This window comes from Lipotes vexillifer, unplaced genomic scaffold (genome assembly GCF_000442215.2).
Source record: "Lipotes vexillifer unplaced genomic scaffold, Lipotes_vexillifer_v1.1 scaffold433, whole genome shotgun sequence".
In the NCBI taxonomy this organism is placed as follows: Eukaryota; Metazoa; Chordata; class Mammalia; order Artiodactyla; family Lipotidae; genus Lipotes; species Lipotes vexillifer.
This window is the reverse complement of record NW_006774285.1, coordinates 41,268-52,774: the sequence shown is the minus strand read 5'-3', so window position 1 is coordinate 52,774 and position 11,507 is coordinate 41,268. Positions and strand designations below refer to the sequence as shown.

Sequence of the window (11,507 nt, the reverse complement as noted above, 5' to 3'; positions counted from 1 at the left end):
GAGAGAGAAGAGAATATATATATATATATATATATATATATATATATATATATATATATATATATATATATATATATATATATAAAACAATGAGCACACCCAGCACCCAAATTTGCCTTCTAAATACCATTCTCCACTCAAAGGAAGCAGGACTGTTTACTGAAATAGTTGATTCCAGAGCTGGAGCACAGAAAGTACAAGATAAGCATGGGGCGTTTCATTGGGCCAGTAAGAAAGGAAGTGCTCAAAGAATATAAAGAACGTATGGGACTTCCCTCGTGGTCCAGTGGTTAAGAATCCACCTTCGTAGGGGATACAGGTTCAACCCCTGGTTGGGGAACTAAGATCCCATATGCATACCGCAGCTAAGCCTGCGTGCTCTAAGAGCCCACGTGCCACAATGATGCAGCCAAATAAATAAATAAATATTAAAAAAAAAAAAAAAAAGAACATAGAAGCCAGCCTGAAGAGACTATGACTGGCCAAATCTGGGGTAAATTGAGCATCAAAGTAAGTAATGATAATAATGGATTATAACTTAATGAATAAAAAAAGGAAAATACAAGTTCACACAGATAATAAATAAATTGGAAGTTTGATAAGAAACCATATATTGACATAGTCTCAGAGTACCTTTCCACAAAATATATACTAATTTCCAAGGGAAAATGGAATAACTTAGGTGAGAAGCCTAATGAACACTTCTTAGTCAAGTAATCAAAGTGATGGGACAACAAAAAAAAGAGTGATGGGACATTAGTAAAGAGACAAAGCAAAATCACTCATCCCTCATAGGTTGTAATAGGAACACAGCATGACTTCTGCGATATTCCTGGCAAACTGACAAAGATGCATCACCTGAGTCTAATCATCATGAAACATCTGACAAATCCAAACTGAAGGACATTCTACAAAATAATTGGCCAATAATTTTTTAAAGTTCCAAGATAATCAAAATCAAGGAGAAACTCTTCCAGATCAAAAGAGCCTAAAGACACATGACGACTAAATGCAACACATGGTCTTTTTGTTTGTTTGTTTAAGATTTTTTTGATGTGGATCATTATTGAATTTGTTACAATATTGCTTCTGTTTTATGTTTGGGTGTTTGTTTTTTTTCGGCCACGAGGCATGTGGGATCTTAGCTCCCCATCCAGGGATCGAACTGGCACCCCCTGCATTGGAAGGCGAAGTCTTAACCACTGGACCACCAGGGAAGTCTCGCAACACATGTTTTTTGTTTTTTGGGTTTTTTGGGGGTTTTTTTTTGCGCTATGCGGGCCTCTCACTGCTGTGGCCTCTCCTATTGTGGAGCGCAGGCTCCGGACGCTCAGGCTCAGCGGCCATGGCTCACGGGCCCAGCCGCTCCGCGGCATGTGGGATCTTCCCGGACCGGGGCACAAACCCGTGTTCCCTGCATCGGCAGGCGGACTCTCAACCACGGCACCACCAGGGAAGCCCCCAACACATGTTTTTGAAGCAGATTCTCTTTCTATGAGACTTTATTGGGACATATGGCAAAACCTGAGTAGAGGCTAAAGATTTGATTCTAACAATGTATTGATGTGTATCAATTTTAGTGACTGTATGGTAGTATTGGAGGGAAGGTCTTTGTAGAAAATACACACAAGTATTAAGGTGGGCATCAGGTTGGCAACTTACCCGGTTTCCTCAAACCGTCAGGGGAGAAAAAGTCCTTTATACTATACTTGCAACTTTAGTGTAAGTTTGAGATTGTTCAAAAAGTTAAAAAGGTGTTTAAAGTTAAGTCTTTAAAAAAGTTAAAATAGAAGAACTATTATCTGGGGCTTCCCTGGTGGCGCAGTGGTTAAGAATCCGCCTGCCAACACAGGGGACATGGGTTCGAGACCTGGCCCAGGAAGATCCCACGTGCTGCGGAGCAACTAAGCCCGTGAGCCACAGCTACTGAGCCTGCGCTCTAGAGCCCGCGTTCCACAACTACTAAGCGCACATGCCACAACTACTGAAGCCCGCGTGCCTAGAGCCCGTGCTCTGCAATAAGAGAAGCCACTGCACTGAGAAGCCCGTGAACCGCAACAAAGAGTAGCCCCCGCTCGCCGCAACCAGAGAAAGCCCACACACAGCAACGAAGACCCAACGTAGCCCAAATAAAAATAAATAAATAAATAAACTTTATGTTTGAAAAAAGAACTATTTTATGTAGCAGAATATCTTTTTGTCCTCTGGATAAGAAGCAGTTTTTAAAAATTAGATCTCAATAAGAGGTAATACCAAAATAAAAGATTGATATACCTGACTACATGAACACTAACACCAAAAATAAAGAAGACAAACCACAAACTAGGAGAAGGTATTGTAATAAATACAGCTGACAATAGATCAGCAAATTATATAAGAACTCCTACATTAACTAGAAAAAGTCAGTAGAAAAGTGAACAAAAGGCATTCATGGGAAACCTGAATGCAGTAAAAAATATGGAATGAAATGTTAGAGGAATGCAAATTGACTACAGTGAAATATCATTTTTTACCCATAAACTGGCAAAAATGAAGACGTCTGACAATATCAACTGTTAGCAGGATGTGAATCAATAGGAACACTTCAACTCTGCTGATGAACATGTAATGTGTTACAACTTTGGAAAACAATTTGGCACTATTTTGTAAAGGAAACTGTCCACCAAGAAGGCAGAAAGGAGGGTATGGCTTTCCAGAATGTTTCCATGGCAACACATCTTGTCCTAGGAGTGTTCAAATCATCCACCACAAAAAAAGGATATTTTCCTTTTTTCTAAAAATCTGATTAAGTTGTTTAGTTTCAATACTCATTCACTTCTACGATGACCCTCACAACACATCCACGGGTATGAAGAGGGCAGATACTCTCTCTCCACCTTATAAATGGAAAACGAAGCCAAAGAAAAGTGACCCACTGTCACTCCCTTTTACAAACCACCCAGCGCCTCCCTAATCTCTTCACAGCTGCCTGCATCTCCTGCTTCCTCAGGGTGTAGATCATGGGGTTTACCATGGGGGTCATGACCGTGTGGCTGAAGGATACAGCCTTGTCCATGGAGAAGGAGGTGAAGGGCCAGGCATAGAGGTAAATGCTTGGAATGAAGACCATAGGCAGGACGATGATGTGGGTGGTGCTGGTAGAAGCTGCCTTCCTCCTTACCTTCCCTGAGTGGGACCTCAGCATCACCAGGAAGACTGAGTAGGAGATTGGGAGGAGGAGGAACAAGATGACGTCAAGCATCTCACTGCTGCAGATCATGAGGAACTCTAAGACAGAAGTGTCTGTGCAGGCAAGTCTCAGTACTTGTGGAACATCACAGTAGAAGTTACCTAAGATGTTGGGGCCACAGAAAGGCAGTGGAAGCATCAGAGCCAGTTGGGAAATGGAATGAACAAAACCTACCATCCAGGCTGTCACCGCCAGCCCCACACAGAGCTGAGTGTTCATGATGGTGACATAGTAGAGGGGCCGTGAGATGGCAGCAAGGTAGTCATAGGCTGTCACTGAGAGGAAAGACCATGGCACCTCCCAGAAAGTAAACGGTAATCACTGTCCTCTGTGTAGTCTCCTGCTCTAAAGATACCCTCCCTTTTCCAGTCTCTAATACCTTTTTGTACCAATCATTTTTCGTGCAACAATGAACATATCATAATGTTAATGAACTTTTCATGGTTCATTAACATTTCTAGGTTTTCCCTCCATAATTCAACTCTAAGCTCCCAGAGGTATAATTATGTATCTTATAATTTATTTCTGCCCTGCAGTGCTCATCTTTGCTGACAGTCAATACTCAAAAACATGTGGTGTTGACTGCTGGGTGGGTGAACAGCTATAGGAAGTGCCTCCCTCATTGATGTAGGTGGCCCCTTAGTGGATGAGGTAATGGGATATATGGTGTGAGTGCTGAGACAAAAGGAGGGGGAGAGAGATTCTCTGGATTAAGAAATTGGTGATGGCTATTGTATGAAGGGGACTGGAAGAGCTCTTCTGAACGGAACGAGAATTTTAGAAGATGTTACTGAATACAAAGATAGAAGAGAAAGGAAGATGTTGAGATAAGAGAAATAAAATAGACAAAGGAATAAAGAGGGCAGATTAAGAGAACGGGAGGAAGGGGAAGGGAGAGGTGGAGGGGCGGGGAGGGGAATGAGAACAAAGGTGAAGGACACGGAGGGTGAGAGACAGAGGCGACAGGTGGACAGGTGAGGGTTAAGTGGCCCCCACACTCCCCTGCTTTGTCTCACTGCCCCACCACCTGCCTCCTGCAATTTATTGCCCAGCAGAGGTCATTTTAATAGCATCTTTCTTCCATCTGCTTTCACGCCAGTCCATCTTCTGTATCACTGTCAGAGAGACCTTTCTAAACAAATCTGATCGTCTTCCTCCCTCATTATAATCTTTTAATGACTATCATTATATATCCCTGGGGAGAACTTACTGGACTCAGCTCAGGAAGCTGGGTTGGGTTGATTACCACTGGGGGCAAGGGAGCAATGGAAGTTGTTAAAAAGTTTCAAAATGTATCAAAAACACATAATTATTAAGAGTTATTCCTTGGGGGCCAAAAGGACCAAGGACAATACAATTTTATAGATTGTAGAATGTAGAATTCTCAGACCAGGATCTAATAGGACAAGAGTCTCTTCTAAAGAAACAGACTCTCTGGGAGTTTTGGAAGAACCCATTTCTTAGACCAGTGATTCTTACCCTTGAGACAATCACCTGGAGAACTTGTCAAAAGACAAATTAGTGTGCCCCAGCCCCAGCCTTTCTCATTCAGTTGGTCAATGGTAAGGCCAAGAATTTGCATTTGTAACACGTTCTCAGATGATACTGATGCCTCTGTTCTGGGGACCACGCTCTGAGCATCACAGACTTGCTCATCAGCACGGGGACTATTCTCTCTCTCCTGGAATCATCCAGGTAACTGGCTTGATTTCTTTCCTCCTTCTCCTCCTCCTTCGTCTCTTTGTCCTTTTCATTTACTTTTAAGCCTAATTGATCTTCACTTAGGGAAATTCATAGGTGAGAAAATGTTTGTAGACTACAGTGGAAACTTACTGCCCTGTAAACCTTGTCCTATATTTTGCCAACCAAAGTCCCAATACTGACTAACCACCTGTCCCAAGTCTACTACATCATCTGTAAAATGCCAACATTCTTTACATGTGAATTCTTACCACCTCTAACACAAGGATTGGTACAGGAAACCCATATATATCCTACCATGAGGAATTGCTCAAAACTGGAATTAATTGGCATTGTAACCTTGATGTGCTGTAAAAACTGTCTGACTTCTTACGCAGAGCTGTCTGATCTGCATAGGATTTCCAGATTGGTCTGAATTCTTGCACTGCAAATGTTTATACTTGGCAAAATAAAGTATCTTCCTGTGGCAGATAAGAATATAATGTGAAGCTCTTCCACATACAAGAGATATAGATTTTTTAAAGTTATTTTTTAAAAATTGACGTATAGTTGCTGTACTATATTATATAAGTTACAGGTGTACAATATACTGACTGACAATTTTTAAAGGTTGTACTCCATTTATAGTTATTATAAAATATTGGCTCTATTCCCTGTGTTGTACAATATATCCTTGTAGCTTATTTTATTTCATTTTTTTATTGGAGTACAATTGCTTTACAATGTTGTGTTAGTTTCTGCTGTACAATGAAATGAATCAGCTATATGTATACATATATCCCTTCCCTCTTGGACCTCCCTCCCACCCAATCCCTCATCCCACCCATCTAGGTCATCACAGAGCCCTGAGCTGAGCTTCTTATGCTTTGTAACAGTTTCTCAGTAGCTATCTGTTTTGCACATGGTAGTGTATATATGTCAATCCTAATCTCCCAATTCGTCCCACATTCCCCTTCCCCCACTGTGTCCACAAGTCCATTCTCTACGTCTGTGACTCTATTCCTGCCCTGGAAATAGGTTCATTTGTACCAATGTATAATCCATTTTGAGTTTATTTTTGTGTATGGTGTTAGGGAGTGTTCTAATTTCATTCTTTTACATGTAGCTGTCCAGCTTTCCCAGCACCACTTATTGAAGAAACTGTCTTTTCTCCATTGTATATCCTTGCCTCCTTTGTCATAGATTAGTTGACCATAGGTTCGTGGGTTTATCTCTGGGCTTTCTATCCTGTTCCACTGATCTATATTTCTGTTTTTGTGCCAGTACCATACTGTCTTGATTACTGTAGCACTGTGGTATAGTTTGAAGTTGGGGAGTCTGATTCCTCCAGCTCCGTTTTTTTCCCTCAAGACTGCTTTGGCTATTCGGGGTCTTTTGTGTCTCCATACAAATTTTAAGATTTTTTGTTCTAGTTCTGTGAAAAATGCCATTGGTAGTTTGATAGGGATTGCATTGAATATGTAGGTTGCTTTGGGTAGTATAACCATTTTCACAATATTGATTCTTCCAATCCAAGAACATGGTATATCTCTCCATCTGTTTGTATAATCTTTAATTTCTTTCATCAGTGTCTTATAGTTTTCTGCACACAGGTCTTTTGTCTCCTTAGGTAGGTTTATTCCTAGGTATTTTATTGTTTTTGTTGCAATGGTAAATGGGATTGTTTACTTAATTTTGCTTTCTGATCTTTGTTGTTAGTGTATAGTAATGCAAGAGATTTCTGTGCATTAATTTTGTATCCTGCAACTTTACCAAATTCATTGATAAGCTCTAGCAGTTTTCTGGTGGCATCTTTAGGATTTTGTATGTATAGTATCATGTCATCTGTGAACAGTGACAGTTTTCCTTCTTTTCCAATTTGGATTCCTTTTATTTCTTTCTCTTCTCTGAAAAGAAGTCTTAGACATGGCTAGGACTTCCAAAACTATGTTGAATGAGAGTGGCGAGAGTGGACATCCCTGTATTTTTCCTGATATTAGAGGAAATGCTTTCAGTTTTTCACCATTTCACCATTGCTGTGGGTTTGTTGTATATGGTCTTTATTATGTCGAGGTAGGTTCCCTCTATGCCCATTTTCTGGAGAGCTTTTATCACAAATTGGTGTTAGCTTTTGTCAAAAGCTTCTTCTGCATCTTTTGAGATGATCATATGGTTTTTATTCTTTAATATGTTAATAGGGTGTATCACATTGATTGTTTTGCATATGTTGAAAAATCCTTGCATTCCTGGGATAAATCCCACTTGATCATGGTGTATAATCCTTTTAATGTGTTGTTGGATACTGTTTGCTAGTATTTTGTTGAGGATTTTTGCATCCATGTTCATCAGTGATATTGGTCTGTAATTTTCTTTTTTTGTGATATCTTTGTCTGGTTTTGGTATCAGGGTGATGGTGGCCTCGTAGAATAAATTTAGCAGTGTTCCACCCTCTGCAGTTTTTTGGAAGAGCTTGAGAAGGATAGCTGTTAGCTCTTCTCTAAATGTTTGATAGAATTCACCTGTGAAGCCGTCTGGTCCTGGGCTCTTGTTTGTTGGAAGATTTTTAATTACAGTTTCAATTTCATTACTTGTGATTGGTCTGTTTATATTTTCTAATTCTTCTTGGTTCAGTTTGGAAAATTGTACCTTCCCAAGAACTTGTCCATTTCTCTGAGGTTGTCCATTTTATTGGCATAGAGTTGCTTTTGGTAGTCTCTTATGATCCTTTATATTTCTGCAGCATCAGTTGCAATTTCTCCTTTTTCATTTCCAATTTTATTGATTTGAGTTCTCTCCCTTCTTTTCTTGGAATCTGGCTAAAGGCTTATCAATTTTGTTTATCTTCTCAAATAACCAACTTTTAGTTTTACTGATCTTTGCTATTGTTTTCTTTGTTTCTATTTCATTTATTTCTGCTCTGACCTTTACGATTTCTTTCCTTCTACTGACTTTGGGTTTTCTTTGTTCTTCTTTCTCTAGTTGCTTTAGGTGTAAGTTTAGATGGTTTATTTGAGATTTTTCTTGTTTCTTGAGGTGATATTGAATTGCTATGAACTTCCCTTTTAGAACTGATTTTGCTGCATCCCATAGGTTTTGGGTCGTCGTGTTTTCGTTGTCATCTGTTTCTAGGTATTTTTTAATTTCCTCTCTGATATCTTCAGTGATCTCCTGGTTATTTAGCAGTGCACTGTTTAGGTTCCCGTGTTTGTGTTTTTACAGTTCTTTTTCCTGTAATTGATTTCTAATGTCATAGTGTTGTGGTCAGAAAAGATGCTTGATATGATTTCAATTTTCTTAAATTTTCCGAGGGTTGATTTGTGACCCAAAGTGTGATCTATCCTGGAGAACGTTTCATGTGCACTTGAGAAGGAAGTGTATTCAGATGCTTTCCGGTGAAATGTCTTATAAGTATCCAGTAAATCTATCTGGTCTTTTGTGTCATGTAAAGCTTGTGTTTCCTGGGACTTCCCTGGTGGTGCAGTGGTTAAGCATCCACCTGCCAATGCAGGGGACACGGGTTTGAGCCCTGGTCTGGGAAGATCCCACAAGCTATGGAGCAACTAAACCCACGTGCCACAACTAATGAGCCTGTGCTCTAAAGCCTGTGAGCCACAATCACTGAGCCCACTTGCCACAACTACTGAAGCCTGCAGGCCTACAGCCCATGCTCTGCAATAAGAGAAGCCACAGCAATGAGATGCCCATGCACTGCAACAAAGAGTAGCTCCCGCTCGCTGCAACTAGAGAAAGCCCGTGTGCAGCAACGAAGACCCAAAGTAGCCAAAAATAAATTAATTAATTAAAAAGCTTGTGTTTCCTTATTTATTTCTGTCTGGTTGATCTGTCCATTGGTGTAAGTAAGTGGAGAGTTAAAGTCCCCCACTATTATTGTGTTATGGTTGATTTCCCCTTTTATAGGTGTCAGCATTTGCCTTATAGATTGAGGTTCTCCTATGTTGGGTGCATAAATATTAACAGTTGTTCAGTCTCTTCTTGGATGGATCCCGTGATCATTAGGTAGTGTCCTTCCTTATCTCTGTAACAGTCTTTATTTATTTATATTTTATTTATTTATTTATTTTTGGCTGTGTTGGGTCTTTGTTGCTGCACTCCATCTTTCTCTAGTTGTGGTGAGTGGGGGCTACTCTTCGTTGCAGCGTGCAGGCTTCTCATTGTGGTGGCTTCTTTTGTTGTGGAGCATGGGCTCTAGGTGTGTGGGCTTCAGTAGTTATGGCACATGGGCTCGGTAATTGTGGCTCACGGGCTCTACAGCACAGGCTCAGTAGTTGTGGCACACGGGCTCAGTTGCTCCACAACATGTTAGATCTTCCCAGACCAGGGATCAAACCCATGTCTCCTGCATTGGCAGGCAGATTCTCAACCTCTGCACCACCAGGGAAGTCCAACAGTCTTTATTTTAAAGTCTATTTTATCTGATATGAGTATTGCTGCTCCAGCTTCCTTTTGATTTCCATTTGCATGGAATATCTTTTTCCACACCCTCACTTTCAGTCTGTATGCTTCCCTAGGTCTGAAGTGGGTTTCTTGTAGACAGCATATATACAGGTCTTGTTTTTGTATCCATTCAGCCAGTCTGTGTCTTTTGGTTGGAGCATTTAATCCATTTACATTTAAGGTAATTATAGATATGCATGTTCCTATTACCATTTTCTTAATTGTTCTGGATTTGTTTTCGTGGGTCTTTTTCTTCTCTTGTGTTTCCTGCCTAGAGATGTTCCTTTAGGATTTGTTGTAGAGCTGGTTTGGTGGTGCTGAGTTCTCTTAGCTTTTGCTTGTCTGTAAAACTTTTGATTTCTCCATTGAATCTGAATGAGATCCTTGCTGGCTAGAGTAATCTTGGTTGAAGTTTTTTCCCATTCATCACTTTAAATACATCCTGCCACTCCATTCTGGCCTGCAGAATTTCTACTGATAAATCAACTGATAACCTTGTGGAGATTCCTTTGTATGTTATTTGTTGCTTTTCCCTTGCTGCTTTTAATACGTTTTCTTTGAATTTAATTTTTGTTAGTTTGATTAATATGTGTCTTGGTGTGTTTCTCCTAGGGTTTATCCTGTATGGGACTCTGTGCTTCCTGGACTTGGGTGGCTATTTCCTTTCCCATGTTAGGGAAGTTTTCAACTATAATCTCTTCAAATATTTTCTCAGACCCTTTGTTTTTCTCTTCTTCTTCTTCCTATAATTCTAATGTTGTTGCATTTAGTGTGTCCCAGATGTCCCTGAGACTGCCCTCAATTCTTTTCATTCTTTTTTTTTATTCTGCTCCTTGGCAGTTATTTCCACCTTTCTATCTTCCAGCTCACTTATTCATTCTTCTGCCTCAGTTATTCTGCTATTGATTCCTTCTAGCATATTTGTCATTTTAGTTATTGTGTTGTTCATCTCTGTTGTTTGTTCTTTAGTTCTTCTAGATCTTTGTTAACATTTCTTGTATTTTCTCAATCTGTGCCTCTAATCTAGTTCCGAGATTTTGAATCATCTTTACTTTCATTACTCTGAATTCTTTTTCAGGTAGGTTGCCTATTTCATCTTCATTTATTTGGTCTTGTAGGTTTTTACCCTGTTTCTTCATCTGTAACATATTTTTTGTCACCTCATTTTTTTTGATGGGTGGAACTGTGTTCCTGTCTTACTGGTTGTTTGGCCTGAGACTTCCAGCACTGGCGCTTTCAGGCAGTTGGGTAGAGCCAGGTCTTGGTGACAAGAAGAGGACCTCTGGGAGACCTCACTCTAATTAATATTCCCTGGGGTCTGAGGTTCTCTGTTAGTCCAGTGATTTGGACTCGGTGCTCCCACCACAGGAGCTCAGGCCCAACCCCCTGCTTGTGAACCAAGATCCTGCAAGCCACAAGGCATGGCAAAAAAAAAAAAAGAAAAAAAAAAAAGGAGGAGACAATAACAAAAATAATATTAGAAAACTAACCAAATGTATTAGAAAAAATAAAAATATAAATGAAACAACAACCGGAAGGTAAAACAGAGCTACAGTAGTAAAAAAAAAAAAAAGGCTGGAAAAAGGCCTTGGCTGTGGAGGGGCATGGTTTAGGCAGTGATGGGGTCTAGGCTCAGGACCCACAGGGCTGGAGAAGGTCCTGGAGAGCTGGCAGAGTGAGGCTTAGGCTTAGCCAGCGAGAGAGGGCCCCAGAGTGCCTCCAGCCTAGGAATGTGGAGGATCAGGCCTAGGACCTCAGCAGGCTCGCCAGAGCCTGAGTCGGTGAGGAAAACAGTAGCCACATTTCCCCACCCCCATCCTCCAATCCCTGGGGGTCCCTCCCCATTCGCCTCTACTCTTCCTCCCCACCTTTCTCCCACACCACCAGGACCCACATGGCTGGAGGGGGCCTCAGAGGGTGAAGGACCAGACCCAAAACCCCAGCAGGCTCCCCAGAGCCCGAGTGGGCAGGGAAAACACTAGCTGCATTCCCCTCCAATCCTCCAAGCTCCCGAGGGTCTCTCCCCATCCCCGTTGATCCCCTCACGGTGAGTGGGCCTCTCCAGACGTGGGAACTCCTCCCCTCCCCCAGCTGCCCCTCACGGGCACCAGTCCCACCCTGCCTTCACTTCTCTTCCCCTCTT

At 41.1% G+C, this 11,507-nt stretch overlaps 1 protein-coding gene across 1 annotated transcript; it reads right to left on the bottom strand.

Annotated features, from left to right (window-relative positions):
- Positions 1 to 2,917: 2,917 nt before the first annotated feature.
- LOC103068853 (olfactory receptor 4D1-like) lies at positions 2,918 to 11,260 on the bottom strand. Its single transcript, XM_082930838.1, is given in 3 exon segments — positions 2,918 to 3,515; positions 3,517 to 3,574; positions 11,233 to 11,260. Coding segments are annotated over 3 exon segments (684 nt in total).
- Positions 11,261 to 11,507: the final 247 nt, after the last annotated feature.